The 17,290-nt window shown below is 49.8% G+C and overlaps 1 protein-coding gene across 1 annotated transcript; it reads left to right on the plus strand.

The window, feature by feature from the left end:
- Positions 1 to 1,901: 1,901 nt before the first annotated feature.
- Positions 1,902 to 16,993, plus strand: LOC133357856 (transcriptional repressor CTCF-like). Its single transcript, XM_061576000.1, is given in 18 exon segments — positions 1,902 to 2,152; positions 5,652 to 5,843; positions 6,702 to 7,935; positions 8,334 to 8,567; positions 8,716 to 8,800; positions 9,608 to 9,842; positions 10,569 to 10,707; positions 11,438 to 11,608; positions 12,042 to 12,107; positions 12,110 to 12,174; positions 13,128 to 13,248; positions 13,779 to 13,923; positions 14,996 to 15,161; positions 15,547 to 15,644; positions 15,646 to 15,731; positions 15,936 to 16,067; positions 16,230 to 16,403; positions 16,875 to 16,993. Coding segments are annotated over 17 exon segments (3,426 nt in total). The 5' UTR covers positions 1,902 to 2,152; positions 5,652 to 5,687.
- Positions 16,994 to 17,290: the final 297 nt, after the last annotated feature.

Genomic DNA, 17,290 nt, shown 5'->3' on the forward strand with positions numbered 1-17,290 from the left:
AATCACCCCCTAGTAAGATGGCCGCCAAATCACCCCCTAGTAAGATGGCCGCCAGATCACCCCCTAAGTAAGATGGCCGCCCTATTACCAACTCAGCATCGGCGCTTAACCTTGACCAAGATGGCCGCACGCGCGTGCGAAGTCTTCCATTGGCGGCGCTTATGTTGACCAATGACGGATGTTTACACCCCCCCCCCTAACCCCGCCCCCCCACTAAGGGGCTGTCCATAAATGACGTCACGCGATTTTGAACGATTTTTGACCCCCCCCCCCACTTCGTCACAAGGCGTCACAAAAAGTCAGACCCCCCCCCTCAAATATGACGTCACAAAGCTCTGCACCCCCCCCCCCAAAATAATGTGGCGCTGCACTCTGATGTAGGAGAAAACATTTATTAGAAATATTCTTAGGGTTTTTCGGTAAAGTCACGTAGGTAAAACATCAAAATTAATAAAAATTAATTATTAATTTTGATGTTTTACCTACGTGACTTTACCGAAAAACCCTAAGAATATGAATCCTTGCAGTCACGAAAGCTTCAAATCTAGAATTTATTAGAAAGTCGATTTAATTAAGTAGAACGTTTTAAAGCTTTCGTGACTGCAGGGATTCATCTTCTTGGTTCTTTCGGTAAAGTCACGTAGAAGGGAAATAAATAATAGAAATAAAACATCATAAAATAATATAATGTTTTATTATTTTATTATTTCCCTTCTACGTGACTTTACTGAAAGATCAAAGGTAGAACGTGTTGTCCATATTTATTTAAAGTTGCGCATTTTGATGTGACGTCAAATTTCTCAAACCCCCCCTTCCCCTTGTCAGACATCGTCACAAATGTCTGACCCCCCCTCCTAGGTGCGTGACGTCATTTATGGACGGCCTCTAACCCCGTGTAAGTTGGCCGAATATGGACGGGCAGAGGAGCTCCCACCCCCCCCCCCCCCCCCCCCCCATGCAAGATGACCTTCGCAATCCACAAATCCCTCCACCAAAAAGTCTCTCCTCATTGATCACACCAACCCACCTCCCCCCCCCAATTCACAACTCACATCCCCCCAATCCCTTTACCATCCCACCCCCATTTATACCCCCCCCACCCAACTTTCCATCCCAATTCACCCACTCACACCCCCCCCCCCCCATTTTTACCTCCCAACTTTCCATCCCCCCCCCCCACTCACAACACCCCCCATTTACACCCCCCCAACTTTCCATCATAACCCCCTCACTCTCACTCCCCCCCCCCCATTTATACCCCCCCCCCAACTTTCCATCCCAATCCCCCCACTCACAACCCCCCCTCCCCCCTTTATACACCACCAACTTTTCACCCCCCCCCCCCCCACATTTATACCCCCCAACCCCCCCCCCGCCCCACATTTATACCCCCCCCCCAACTTTTCACTCCCCACTTTCCATTCCACCCCCACCACACTTTTCATACCCCCCCCACTTATACCACCCTCCCACTCTCCATCCCAATCCCCCACTCACCAATCCCCCCATCCCACTTAACCCGCCCCCACCCACTTCCCCTTGCATCTACGATGGGCGAGGCTGTGAGTGTGTGAGAGAGAGAGGAGGAGGAGAGGGGGGGGGGATTTTTTTAAAATCGTTAAGAGATCGACCACGTGATCCGGCGCGCGCGCGCTCTCACACGCGCCTCGTCCAAATCCCCCCCCCCCCCCCTGCGCGAGCCTCGCCTCGCTGCTGTGAGACCGAGGGGGGTGGGGGGCACGCGCGCGCGCGCTACCCGCGAGACGGTGAGGAAACCCCTCCCCCCCTCCTCCTCCCCCCCTCAGCCCCTCCCCCCCTGGCGCGAGCGGCTCTCGCGCGCCACCTCTTTGTGTTTTTCCCGCCCTCGGCCGCTGCGCGCGCGCGCGCTCGCGCTCGCTCGGGCCCGCGCATGCGCACTGAGTGTCACGCGGCCGCCATTTCGCGAGAGCGCCTTCTTCCCCCTCTCGCCCATTGCCGCTGCCGCACTCGGTCCCCTCCCTCCCGCCGCCCTCTTCTTCATCTTCCTCCTCATCCGTCTTCCCCGCCACTTCGGCAAACGGCGTGCGGCGCAAACTCGACAAATCTGCGGTGGTGGCTGCGGTGGTGAGGGGAGTTGAGCGCCCACCGGCGGCGGCGGCGAGGAGGAGCCGAGGTGAGTGTTGCGACCGACAGCAGGGGGGGCTGGTCGCATGGCGGCGCCGCGGCGCGGTGGTGGTGGTGGTGAGGCGCGGCGTTGTCGCGGCTTGCACGAGCGTGAGGCCGCCTCTAGGTGTCCTGCTGATATCGGCGGGCAGGCGCGAGAGACCACCAGCACGGCTACGTATATTTAAATATATTTCTGCCCCTCCGCTACGGCGAGCTGTTATTGTCGCTTCTGCCGCACAGGGGCAGAGTTATGTGTGGCGAGGCGGGTGCGTGCGTGCGTGGTTGACGCGGCCGAGGGCTGAGGCTGTGGTGATGATGATGATGTGGGGGGAGATGCCGAGCGGCTGTGGTCCGTCTCCCTCTCGCCGATTGTCGTCTTGCCCGCGTCTCGTTGCGTCTCTTCGTGCAAAAAAATCAAAATGGAGGCCGAGGCCCTTCTGGTCCCCACAAACAACAGCGGCAGGAGGAGGCGGTGGAGGTGGAAACTCCTTGGCCTCGACTGCCCGGGTCCACCAGCAGCACCCACCAGGGTTGCAACCTCTGCGGTGAACATCCACGGGTGGCCGTCTTTTAAAAAAAAATGTTTTAGTTTTGATGTTATAGACGAAATTTGGAAGAGTTTTTGTTTTGTCGTTGCAATGTTTCTCGGGCGCCATGTCGACGAGGTGGAGGGGAATTTGCTTGGAGGGTATTTGACAGCATTGTGGTTAAATTAGTGAATTGACACCATTGGAACCTTATTTGCCAGTATAAAAATATGATAATTGTTTTTTTACCCTTTTGTCTGGCAACAAAACTGACACCTTTTTTACAAGGAGTCATGTTTGCATTGACCACAGTACCTGCAGTCGGAATGCAAATAAAAAACAACTCTGGCAAAGGAGGTTCCAATGGTGTAAATGCTTACCCCTAGCTCTCATACTCTGATGGTGCATTGTCTTTGAGTTGTGCGCCTTTTGGCGTCATGTGGTCCAACACCATGTGAGACTACGCTCTAAGGAAAGCTGTCTCGGGTGTGGACCAATCAACTTCAAGGACAGTGCATACATTATCAGAGTTATGTGTTTTATTTGCATTCCGACTGCAGGTATTGTGGTCAATGCAAATATGACTCTTTGTAAAAAAGGTGTCAGTTTTGTTGCCAGATAAAAGGGTAAAAAACCAATTATATTTTGCTACTGGCAAAGGAGGTTCCAATGGTGTAAATGCTTACCCCGAGCTCTCATACCCTGATGGTGCATTGTCTTTGAGTTGTGCGCCTTTTGGCGTCATCTGGTCCAACACCATGTGAGACTAGGCTCTAAGTAAAGCTGTCTCGGATGTGGACCAATCAACTTCAAGGACAGTCATACATTATGTTTTTTTGTTTGCATTCCGACTGCAGGTATTGTGGTCAATGCAAACATGACTCCTTGTAAAAAATGTGTCAGTTTTGTTGCCAGATAAAAGGGTAAAAAAACAATTATCATGAGTGAATTGAGTTGGTGACATTTGAGACTTTAAATTTCACATGTCCCCCTTTTGTTTGGATAAAACCCCATTCGCAGCCGACGCGAGGTTGCGCCAATACATCGCGATACGATTGGAAACTACGCGGTTTAATCCGCGCCACAGCGACTTGGGCACAATTACCGAGTTTAATGAGCAGGGCCCAGGAGTGATGGTGGTGGCCTTTGGTGACCCACGGGTAAATCGGGACACAACATCGGGGCCGCGGGGGGGTGCTATAGAGATACAACACCAGGGCCTGCGGAGGGATTTGTGACCGTAGGGACAACAGTACGACTGGTGGAGGGCATTACCGTGGGTTTATGACAACACCATATCGTCAACACCTGGCATCCGTGAGCTGCCCCAGAGGGCCCCATGGTAGTGCATTTGAGAGTGCAGTCGCCTATAACGAGGCATCCCTTGGGTCCTTAAAATATCCCATGTGGAGACTGGCAGAGCCCCCAACACCTGGACCCTAGGGGTGCACCATATGCCCACTCGGAGACATACCCCCCCCCCCCCCGCACATGTTACAATAAATACTGCTTTGCGCATGATGCTCAAGAATGCGCATTGCTGAGGATCGTCATGCCAACCCACACTGCACAGTGCGCATGAGAGCCCCCCCCCCCAATACAGGGGCAGTAGCTGGGTTTGTTGAAGGTCTCGTGATGGCACCATGGCAGATCGTGCTTGGATTTGGGGGGGCTCAATATACAATTTTTTTAGCCCTCATACACAGATAGTATCAGTGTAGTACGGGTTTCGTGGAGAAACTCGGATTTATGTTTAACTCGGCGGTGTTGCTGTTCTGCAATGCACCGCACGATGAGCCCATTGAGCCGAGTTAGACTCTCGACCTCGGCTCCGCCTATTTCATCCTACGCTGGCCAGCGTGGCGAAATATGGTCAACATACCCAAACAAATGACTAACACGGTGTGTAGAGGCTTTCATCGCACAGTGGTTTGACAAGGATTTAATAGTCTTAATTCAACGTTTTAAACTACTTCTACAAAGTAACTCCACTGCTAATGTAAACGTTTTTTTAAAATCCTGTATTAAAAGGTTCTTGTAAAATAAAATAAAACACTTCTATTTAAAAGTAGAATAAACAAGTGTAGATTTGATTCCATGAAATCAAGTGAAACAGTGTACAGTCTACCAACTCAAGACTTGTGTCTTTGGGTAGACTCATGATTGCACTTTAAGGGTACAACCAGGGCCCGGAGTTAGCTCCATGATAGGACCACGTAGAGCCTATACCTTGTGGGGGTTACCCATAGTGAGGCAGCTCCATAATTAGTAAAAACAGGTTAAAGAAAAATCTGAATACTTATAGTGTTACATGCATTCACCCACAGTTTATGGACTGCCCCATATGGAGACAACACTCATGCCTGAGGGCTGCCCCATATGCCCACGGTGGGAAGATACACACGTCCCCTGTAAAATTACTGATTGTTACATGATGGTGATAAATATTCACTGTTCATCTCCATTACTGTAAACGCACACTACACTGAGAAGATGGTAGGGTGGGAGGAAGAGACACTCCCGTCTCCCGCCCCGGTTTTTCGTATCACATAGTGGGCACCATTTACTGTCCCTGCGGTTTTTAAATATAAAGTGCAGCTGACAGAAAACAAAGGTAATAATTTCGTGCCAGAAATAAGATTATTGTACTTGCATCGGTTAATTTCCTTACCCATAAGGCATCCGCAAATTGGGAAAGAAAAAAATTTACGTTGTCAATATCATGGGACCTCCTTTGTCAGTACCAAATATGAGAATAGATAATACATGCATATAATATTATCAGTGTTTTTTGTTTGCATTCTGACCACAAGTATTGTGGTTAATGCAGACATGATTCCTTGTAAAAGGATTTTTTTGCCAGAAAAAAGGGGAAAAAAACCTATCCTAACATTGTCAATAGACGTGATGTTTTACTGTCTGCGCATTGTGATTTTGTATGACTTTGCTAACACAGGGTCTCCTGTCCCTCTGCTTTAGAATCTGGGGGGGGTGGGCCAATAGGAGCCGTGGCCGATGGCGAGCGAGGAGGTGGCAGAGGCCACACCCTCTGGCGAGGAGGAGCTGGACGGCTTCACTCGGCTGAAGGAAGGGGGGCCGCCTACCCAGGGCACGGGACTCGTGGATGATGACCCCACGTCAAACATACCCAAGAAGCCCGATGAGTCGGAGGTATGTAGGGGGAAGCCGCCAGCTCGCTGGGCCGATTTTAGTTTTATTTTGTGACTTACGTCACCCCACTGTATGCACTGCAGTATCATTTAGATTTACGAATGATATCTCAAGATTCTGTACAAAAAGGAAGGCCTCATTTGAATTATTCTTGCAGGATATCAGAGGTATCAGGTAGTTGAAGGCCATCATGGCAGAGCGAGAGAGAGGAGACAATTTGGTAAAGGGGCAAATTGAGCCTTCAAATAGAAGGGGACTCGGCCATGAATGTAAGTCTCAAGTTTAGACCTCGCAGAACAGAAGAATGGTCTTCACAATACAGACGACCATGGGGAGCAAGTTCCAGAGAGAGGAAGCATCAAGAGAGACAGTTGAGAGACCCTTTGTTGCACACGAGAAACAAATAAAACAATATGCAGGGAAAAGCAGCCGGGAGAGAGTCCATGAGGATAGGGACAGAAATAAGTATATTGTTTGCTTATTTATGTATTAATATTCTGCACATTAATGTTAAAGATTATTTTGTATTGCATGAGGATATGGATGTTGAACAATGAGGCCTATCATTTACTTGATGTGTTATTGGATATGGAGCCAGTGGAAGGGTATGAGGAGGGGGAATATACTTTTGTTTCCAGGTATGGGTGAAAGTTAAGTGGTTGCATTCTTGATCATTTGGAGTTTGGAGATGAGGATTTTGGCAGCCCATACAGAAGAGTTGTTAGTTAAGTTGACCAAGCTTTGTGAGTAAATTTAGTGCATGTGTAATATTTCAGTGTATTCTTTTTACTGTTTGATACATCCTGCTGAGTAAATGTGAAATTCCCTCCTAACTGATACATGCATTTGATTTTGAAGGATGGTGACCTGGACCAAGTGCCTCTGGTTTCAGAAGTGGCTCTTGCAGTGAAAGATGGCACTGAATCAGCAGGTGGCACTGTAGTTTCCGAGCCCGCTGACACAAACGCCAATGCCACGATTATGGACAGCGCCGAGGTGATCTCTATCGAGATGTCTCACATGGCCCCCGACATGATGGTTCACGTGATGATCGACGGTGCCTCCGAACAGATTGTCAACATGGCCGCCGACGTCACGGCTCCGGTGGAAGCCACCTCTGTCGACAGCGTTGCTGACGTAACAGTGGCTGACGTGACCGTCGAAGATGTGGAAATGAAGGATGAGACGCTGCCTTTCCATGCTGCTACAGATGGCGCCGAGGTGATTGAATTCATGGACACCGCTGCGGTGATGGACGTTGTGGAAGTCACGGAAGGGACGGAGGCAAAAGAGAGTGATGATGCCTTTGCCGATGCCGGATCGCTGAGGGTCCTGAGCGTGGAGACCATGGATACTGCCACATCTGGCATAGGTGAAGTGACGAATGTTTTAGAAACCAATTTTGCCACTGCAGTTGCAGATGATTCTATTGCCAGCAGCGCAGCCCAGCCTAAAGAGAACGACGATTCTGTACAGGAGATCTCCGCCGAGGGAGGTTTCACAGCCTACGTGGGCACTGCAGCAGATGCCGACGTCGCTACAAATGAACAGGGGTTCACAGAAAGAGACACCGGTGATGAAACCAACTCGGCTGAAGTCGACGCTGTTGTGGAGTCCGTTGACGTTAATGAGCTGAAAGCGGAAACGTCCGACACCACTGATGTCATCGCCGTCATCGTGGGCACAGAGATGACAAACGTGGCTGACGGCAGCAACACCAGTAACGCCGATACTGAAGTGGCAGCGACGACCAGCTCGGGCAATGGCTTGATTGAATCGTTGGAAGCAGGCGGAGTGGCTGGTGGTGCTACTGTTGTGAGTGTGTCCGGACCAGAGGACGTCGCGTTCGTGACAACCATAAGCGTGGCGAGTCCCCTGGACGTGAGCACTAGCGTGGCCAGCGTGACGGACGTGACTTCGGCGGCGCTGCGGGCCCTGCAGGCCGTGGCCTCGCAACACGTGGGTGGTGGGGCGAGCGCCTCCATCTCTGAGGACACACACATCATCACACTGCACCCAGTGAGCCTGGAAGAGACGGGAGAAGGAGGAGGAACCTCCATTGGAGAGATCACGCTCGTGCAGGTGCAGGCAGGTGAGCGTCAAAGTCAGCAGCTCGGGACCGCATTGCGCACTGGAGGCATTATGATTCGCCCACTTCCCTTCCAGAGATTCCATGCGTTGTTGTGATTCAGAGATGTTTGAATTCAGGAATACTAATTGTTTTACATTTTGGTAATTGCACGATTCAATTAATGCATAATGAACTTAAGAATTTATATTAGTCAATGTATCAATGCGGCTTTGCCTCTCCTGTCCCCACACATAACAATTCACTTAATGAAATCATATCGTGAATTTCAGATGGCCTAGACAAAAGCAAGTCGTTCCACGTGCAGTAGAGAAATGTGCTTGCAGACATCGCCGTAATGAGTGTTAAAAGCATGCGCACCTGTCTTGATAATACTCAACATGTACTTTGTGCATGTGGAGGTGGGGACGCGCCACAGGCTTCAGGCATCGTGACACAGGTGGTGCCCATGGAGAACCAGGGCCTGCTCACGGAGATGGTCCCCGTGGACCAGCAGGGCCTGGTGACCGAGGTGGTACCCGTGGAGAGAGGCATGCTCACCGAGGTGGTGCGCATCGGCGAGGACGGCACCGTAACTGTCACCGACGGGGAGGAGCTCACCGCAGACGGGCTCATGGCAGAGGTGGTGCCGACGGGTGTGTGCCGCACAGGTCATGGCGTTTTCTTGCGTCGCTCAGATACCAAGTTGACATTTAATGTTGCTAACGTTCTGCATTTGAACGTTACTTAGTCACGTCGCATGAATGAGTTTGTGTGGCTTGTGTGGCTCGTGTGTGCGGACAGGGGAGGAAGGGATAAACGAGGGAATCATCGCTCAGATCGTGCCGGTGCAGGAGGGGGTCGAGTCTGGTGGTGAGGGAGGCATCAGGTGAGTGCATGCCTCTGCTTACGCCACCATTTTCCATTGCGACATCAAGGGTGCATTTAACTTGTACATTCTAACTCTTATCGTGAAATTCATCGTCATAGCCATTTACCATGAGTTTTCTGGTGGTTCATGCAATGTCCTACAACTGAGCAGAGGTCGCAAACAGGTTTTGATTTCTTACCCGTACCCGGCCGCACCAGGGTCGCAAATGGGTACCCGTACCCGGCCGGGTACCCGTACCCGGCCGGGTACGGGTACCCGTTCCCTACCCGTACCCTACCCGAAATGAGTGACAAACGGTTACTCACCAGTGACTCACGGCCTACCCGTACCCGGCCGCACCAGGGTCGCAAACAACTACCCGTACCCGTACCTGGCCGGGTAGCCGGGTATCGGGTACCCGGTTGCGACCTCTGCAACTGAGTCAGCACTGCTGAGGTTGAGTTAGAATTTGGGAAACCAAGCGAGACTAAAGCGGGGGTTCTCAAGTGCAGTGAGTTAGTATTAGCCCGATTTACCAATGACTGGTCAAACAATCATCATGTACAACTTCAGCTTAACTCCAGTTCTGAAGGTAAAAATCTGATTGACGTGAGATGTGCCAATAACGTGAATAGACTTGGTAAAGCATTTTCAAAACTGGTTGACTTATCTCATCTCTCATGGCTGTGCTCTGACAATATGGTGTGCACTGCTGCTACCAGAGTTCCTTATGAAAATGTCTTAATCTTTAACATGACACTGAAAAGCAATGTCTGATTGGGAGAAATTGTGCGTTTTAACACTTCTTTGATCGTGTCTGCATAGCCACACGCTGCCGCTGCCGGAGGGGGTGCAAGTGGTGAAAGTGGGGCCCAACGGGGAGCTGGAGGTGGAGCGGGCCCCGATGGGCTCGCAGGACGGGAGTGTTGACGGGGACGGGATTGGGTTGCTCATTACTGCCCCCGACCCTGAGGAACGCAGCAAGGAGAAGGACCCAGACTACCAGCTTCCCGTAAAGAAGCCTGTGCGGAAAGGGCGCAAGAACAAGCTGCGATACAAGGCAGGGAACCCTGCACGCAAACAGACATCTCTTTCGTGGCCTGCGCAAGGACGTGTCACTAACAGCCTCTTTAATTTAAACTGATTTCATCCGTGTTTCATGTTGAATTTGAAATCCAACTGACAATACATAACTGATGTTGGTAATTAATTCGATGGCACCAGGAGCTGTTTTTGATGTACCTCGTTCATACTGCCTGTATAAATATGTAATGGCTGATGGTTGATTTTGTGAAAGAATTAGCACCTGCCCAGGTTGTCTGAACATGACTCAGCACAGCTCCTTGCCATTTATGTAAGCTGAAGCCAGGTAATATCTGTCGGGTCTGAAAAATGTTCATAAATGCAAAAGTATGAAACTGGATATGGTCTTGGTCAACGGTTATTTCCCATTTCATTGAATCGGGACTTTTGTGGACAGCAGAGGGCAGTGCAGCAAAAGCCATTGTGCTGTATGTCCTTACCTTAAAAACACCTGCACTGACCAGCATGACGAAGAATTATCAAATAACTCCTACAACCTGCATCGGTAGCCCCTCGTCTAGCAGTGGATTGACCCAAGGTTGCTGTACATGTTATTGAATTTAGTTTAAATTTCATCTGAACCTCGTGGGTTTGGGGGGCACCGAAGACACATGTCAATGTGTGAATGTGTACGTGTAACTGCTCCTGTATTAATGTAAGCATGTGTGCGTATGTGTGTTGGCGTGCACGTTTCTGTTTTCAGCAAGAGGCGGCCGACGCCGACATCTCGGTGTACGACTTTGAGGAGCAGGAGGAGGGGCGTCTGGTGAGCAGCCAGGACGTCGGCGTGGAGAAGGCGATCGCACCCAAGCCACCCAAGCCCACGCGCATTAAGAAGAAAGGTTCGCAACGCTTACACCCGACTTCTGCATGGATTACGCCTCGCATATAACTGGCCAGCAGACCGTATGGCACGGGGTATAACTAGCCTCTGATGGAATGGGAATACAAATTTCTGCTGAGGAGTATACAGGTCATTGGATATGCAAAAATTCATAGATCAAAGGCTATTTTGATATTCCTGATAAATGCTTTGAATTTTGTCTAAGAATAATAGGTTTCGATTTAAAGCTTTCGTGACTGCAGGGATTCATCTTCTTGGTTCTTTCGGTAAAGTCACGTAGAAGGGAAATAATAAAATAGTAATAAAATAATAAAAATCTAAACAATAAAATACAATTCGTGACTGCAGGGATTCATCTTCTTGGTTCTTTCGGTAAAGTCACGTAGAAGGGAAATAATAAAATAGTAATAAAATAATACAAATAAACAATAAAATACAATTCTCACTGTGAGAATTGTATTTTATTATTTCCCTTCTACGTGACTTTACCGAAAGAACCAAGAAGATAAGAATAGGTTATTTGTCATTGAAGTAAATTATATTAGATTAACTTACTGAACATACTAAACAAAACTCTACATGAGATAAAAACAGAAACAATTAAAAGAATTTAAAATAAACAAAAAATGTTGAATTGAATCGTCATTGAGCTGATGAAATCCGCTTGTAGGGGGATGTATCGATAGATGTGGACTCAGCAGCATATGTTGTCATCACTGTGTGTCCAGGAGCCAAAAAGACGTTCCAATGCGAGCTGTGTAGCTACACATGCCCACGCCGTTCCAACCTGGATCGGCACATGAAGAGCCACACGGACGAGCGACCACACTGCTGCCACCTGTGCGAACGCGCCTTCCGCACCGTCACGCTGCTGCGCAACCATGTCAACACGCACACCGGTACGTGCGAGCACAGGCAGGCTCTCGCGCACGGTCACGGCCACGCTGGGCCATCCGCCCACACACCAGAGGTCGCAAACAGGTTTTGATTCCTTACCCGTACCCGTACCTGGCCGCACCAGGGTCGCAAATGGGTACCCGTACCCGGCCGGGTACCCGTTCCCTACCCGTACCCTACCCGAAATGAGTGACAAACAGTGACTCACCGGTGACTCACGGCCTACCCGTACCCGTACCCGGCCGCACCAGGGTCGCAAATGGGTACCCGTACCTGGCCGGGTACGGGTAGCCGGGTATCGGGTAGGGTACGGGTATCGGGTACCCGGTTGCGACCTCTGCCACACACCGGTGTGACCATGTGAGCGCACGGGCTTTGATGAGATGTGCCTGCTTCCCGGTGCAATGTCTGCGTGTGTGCGCTGGTCGACTGCAGGCACAAAGCCGCACAAGTGCATGGAGTGCGACATGGCGTTTGTGACGAGCGGGGAGCTGGTGCGCCACCGCGCTACCGGCACACCCACGAGAAGCCCTTCAAGTGCTCCATGTGTGACTACGCCAGCGTGGAGGTAGAGCCTGCGTGTGTCCCCTTTACCCGGGACAATGCCCTAAGTATTAAGTATCTGGGCAAAAGTTTATTTACTTAATTTCTAGACTAAGACACATGAGTGATGACCCTCCAGAATAGCTCCATTCTATTCTGATTATGCATCCCCATTTCAATTCGATCCATTGTCATGATTCATGAACCTGATTCGATTCAAGAACATACCTACGGACCTGCATGCGGATTTTGAAGGACTGCTTCGTAATGTTTATGTATCAAGGACCATCTCATATTCACATGCATTGCGGCTCTTGAAATATTGGGTTTTTACCGAATTTGAAAGAAAATGCTTTTCTTGTTTTTTTGGTTGTTGACCCCAGGGCCACATGAATTAAATATAATCGATTCTGATATGCACGATCGTATGCATGTGTTTTGAGTGCGCAATAATCTTTTTGATGTACAGTAAAACCTGATTATTTCGGTATTTCATCATTCATAATTGAGGATAATTCTGCATGGCTGCGCTTTGGCATATTTACAGTATTAGTCGAATTGCCATATCGAATGGTCCAATTTTGGCACACACGTGCAGCGATGCCGCACGCCACAACCAAAAACATGACTCAGTGTAGTGGTGGCGCGCGTCGTGAGCGTGAGTGCAGACCTGTTGCTTTGGACTTTTCCTTGTTTATGTGCAAGTCAACCTCTCAGAAATGGATAGAATTGATGCAGGGTGTGTGTCAATGCGTATGGTGTGAGAAGAGTTTGGAAAACAAATTTCGATCTCCTTTTGGGGCAGGAAGCACTGGGGAGTACCATTTGTACATAATTTGGAATATTGGATAATTTGGCAAGGCTAGAGCCCCATATGTGTCGAATCAACAAAGGTTTACTGTATCATGAAATTATGTATCTTGGCATTCCCCGTAATGGCTAGACTGGTGTACTACCTGCCCTCTCATGTTGCCGCAGGTGAGCAAATTGAAGCGCCACATCCGGTCGCACACAGGCGAACGCCCTTTCCAGTGCGGCCTGTGCAGCTACGCCAGCAGGGACACCTACAAGCTCAAGCGCCACATGAGGACCCATTCCGGTACGGACGCTCATGCCCATCCCCTCCCACCTTCCTGGGGAGACGTGGCAGCTGCCACCTCTAATGTGACTGCCTTCCACAATAATGTCAATGCTTTCCTTGGAAAATGTGGGTGCAGTTGCTTCTGATTGTTTCTATTACAGTTTTTTTATCCAATTAGAATTATGAGAAATTATTCAGTTTACATAAACGTTGTAATATATTCTTATTAACTATATTATTCACTGTGTCCTAAGTGAATTTAAAACGGTTAAGGATATGTACATAATCTGTTCTTGAGCGGGTACTTGTATTTCAGGGATATGTAATGTTATATCTGTGCTGTAGATTTTTAAACCCTTGAACGTGCACTTTTTCATTGAATAATATCCTGATGAGGATTTATAATCAAATTGGGATTACTTCATGTGCATTTGACCGGTTGGGGTTGATAAAAGTAATTAATTTAAGAAGCAGACGTGAATGTTGTAGAGGAGGAAGGCCTTACTGAATTAACAGTGCAACGGTTGGCCATGCGTTCGTGCGTGCAGGCGAGAAGCCCTACGAATGCCACGTGTGCCACGCGCGCTTCACTCAGAGCGGCACCATGAAGATGCACGTACTGCAGAAGCACACGGACAACGTGCCCAAGTACCACTGCCCGCACTGTGACGCCGTCATCGCGCGCAAGAGTGACCTCGTTAGAAACTACCGCACCGCAGTCACGCACCACACGCTGCCTATGGCTATCGCCAAATCATCCGAAGTGTCCCCCACTTGCCAGGTCCTTAAGGCGGGTTGAGCTTGGTACATACGTGAATGGGAGACTGGCAGGTGTTGTAGGCTTTGGCAGCGAGATGTTGAGATGGCGATGTTGTGGTTCGCCCCCTCTTATGCTTAAACTTTCTCCAGGAAATCCAGTTTTCCTCACACGTGGGAAATACTCACGAATGGATTTGAACAAATATACCAATTGCAAGAACCATTGAGGCTTTTCTGGGTAAATAAATGTTAAAGTTGTTTTTACCAGCTCAGTGTGGGTGCCTCTTCCCCCATTAAAAACGTAGGAGCATGCTCAGCGATGCAGTACGCTGAAACGAGGGGTCGTAATGCCTCCTGCTGTGACGAGCGTGTTTGGAGGTTATTTCTGCTGTTCCTTTTTGTTATTATATTTTATCATTACTCTTGTTTACCCAGGAAAGCCTCACTGAGTCTCAAGACTTTTCAGGATGGCCATGCCAAGTGGTTTTATCATTACTCTTGTTTACCCAGGAAAGCCTCACTGAGTCTCAAGACTTTTTCAGGATGGCCATGCCAAGTGTTTTATCATTACTCTTGTTTACCCAGGAAAAGCCTCACTGAGTCTCAAGACTTTTTCAGGATGGCCATGCCTAGTGTTTTGTTTCGCAGTATGGGGCGATGTTGATGTGTAATGTAGATATGCGCTGTGTATGTATGTGAACTTTGTACGTAGCCAACTGTGCTAATCGTTTAGCTAAGTAATTTGCAGATAATTTTTCAGTATTGGGATGCTTTCGTCAATACCAGTACCATTATAACTCAGAAGAAAACCATACGAAACAGGGGGAGAACATATGAACTCCACACAGAAAAGCACCCGAGTTGGGAATCGAACCTTTCTTGGTGTGAGACCACGAGTGTTATCACTGCGGCCATGCCTGTCATTCTGTTGATTAAATTGCTGTGATGACAAGAACTTATTCCTGTCCCAACCCCGGGCTCCCATCCAAAAAACCCTCACCATCTCTTTAGGTGTTCACCTCCGCAAGCAGCACGCGGTGCTTGAGCGCGAGCTGAGGTGCCGCTACTGTCGCGCCATCTTCCACGAGCGCTACGCCCTCATGCAGCACCAGCGCACGCACCGCAACGAGAAGCGCTTCAAGTGTGACCAGTGCGAGTACGCCTGCAAGCAGGTGAACGCCACCACACACCAACCCCCCATCACCACACATCGCGCTGACTCTTTGTTTCCGTGCGCAGCTCACGCTTGCGGTGGTGTCACAGCAGGGGGCATTATTACCCCCGAGTCAAGTGGTCGGCAACCAAAATAATAAGAAAAGACATTTTTGTTGGGAATTTGGTACAACAAAAAATTGTCATAATCCTTGGAAATATAGACAGTCCTTAATAAATAACGTTACAAAACAGTCCTTAAAAGCCGAATTTGGCTCTTCCAGAGCCGCAGGTTGCCACCCCTGCCCACCTCAAACCTAGCGACGGCATTCTAACCTTGTACCACGTGTGCGTGCTGGTGTGGTCTGTGTGTTGTGTCTGCTGGTGCTTTCGTCTGACAACTAGGAGCGACACATGATCATGCACAAACGCGTGCACACCGGGGAGAAGCCATTTGAGTGCACGCTCTGCGACAAGACCTTCCGCCAGAAGCAGCTCCTCGACTCACTTCAAACGCTACCACGACCCCAGCTTTGTGCCCACCACTTATGAGTGCAGCAAATGCCACCGCAACTTTACTCGCAGGGTGAGTGAGCAAATGGAACGTGGTGCGCTGCCACGGCTGGGGTCAGCCTCGGTGTTGCAGAGATTGGCCCTCGTTGAAGCTGCATTGTCTCAGTCGCGTGTGTATGTCTTGTATACCTGAGGTTGCTGTTGTTTACTTGGCGTGGTGAATTGTGCCGACTGACCTGACCCCATTTGACAATTTTGGGGATGGCTTGCGTTGCGCAGAGCACGATGGATGAAGCACTTTGACATGTGCGATGGAGAGCTGGAAAGTGGCGAGCAGAACGGCAAGGCTCGGCGCGGGCGCCGCCGGGGGCGCAAGCGCAAGATGCAGTCTCGCAAGCACGGCTCGTCGAGCGGTGAGATGCCTCGCACTGACAGGCGGATTATTAATGCCCTGGGATTTGCATGCCTCTCCGTATTTTATCTCGAAGTTTATATATTCACCTTGATGCCTCTTCCCAGCGGATGTTAGTGCTGCGCTTTACCTCTTGACGTTCTTCTCGCCACTTGTAAATCAGAGTCGGATGAAATGCCCACGGACGAGGATGAGGAAGAGGAGGAGCTGAATGAGGAGAGTGTGGAAGTAGCGGATGAGGAAGTGGAAGAGCCAGAGCCGCCCCCCATGAAGCGGCGCCGTGGCCGCCCTCCAAGGCCAAGCCAGGCCGCCCCGCCAAGAAGGTTGGCTGGCTCAGGTGAGTGAGTGAGCGAGCGGGGTTCTCGGAGCGATCGATCGCCTGTGGTGAGGGCTAGCGGGCACTGATCACAACCACAAGTTGAATCTCCTCCTCCGAGATGGTGACCTCCACAGGCATGCACTGCCTTGAAGAAAGTGCTTTGTGAGCATATCTCTCGGGTTAGCCCCTTCCACTCATTGTAGTCGCACAATGTGTTTTGTGTCCCACTAACCTGTGTCAATCGAGTGGTGCTTCAAAACACTTATATTGTGTGTAAAAGTCTATGCATTTGGGCCAATTGAAGAAATATAACACTGCATCTTGCAGGCATTTTTGGCACGTAGTAAAGAATAATTGAAAATTGCAGTGTTGTGCTGACTACAGTATAAATAAAGATTCTGATTTTGTAATGTCTCGCAGAATGATTTCCTATGGGGACCAGTATTTTTTGCACCGTTTGAAGTGTGCGCCCGTGCATATTTGTTTCAGCAGAGATCAAGACGGAGCCAAAGACGGAGCCCACAGACTTGGACTCCACTATAGACAGTGTGGCCTGCGGCATCATCGAGATCATCCCGGTGACGGTGGGCGGACCCCGATGGGCCTGATGACGACGAGGAGGAGGAGGAAGAGGAGGAGGCGGCAGATGGCGAGGAGGGGGGGTGAGGGGGAAGAACAGGAAGAAGAAGAGGAGGAGGGGGGCGCGAAAGAGCATGTGGTGGTGTTGGCTGTTGAGACGGCGGCAGACGAGGGGCCCAAAAAACGACATCACGCCCGAGATGATCCTGAGCATGATGGACCAATGAGTGGTCTCGCATCGCAGCGGGTAAACTAACTAAACTCCACTCTTGATTGATATGCCCAACCAATCCCGGGCTTCCCACTGAGGTTTGAGAAAAGTGTGT

This window comes from Lethenteron reissneri, chromosome 60, assembly GCF_015708825.2.
Source record: "Lethenteron reissneri isolate LAM-NWPU_2019-01 chromosome 60, ASM1570882v1, whole genome shotgun sequence".
Lineage (NCBI taxonomy): Eukaryota > Metazoa > Chordata > Hyperoartia > Petromyzontiformes > Petromyzontidae > Lethenteron > Lethenteron reissneri.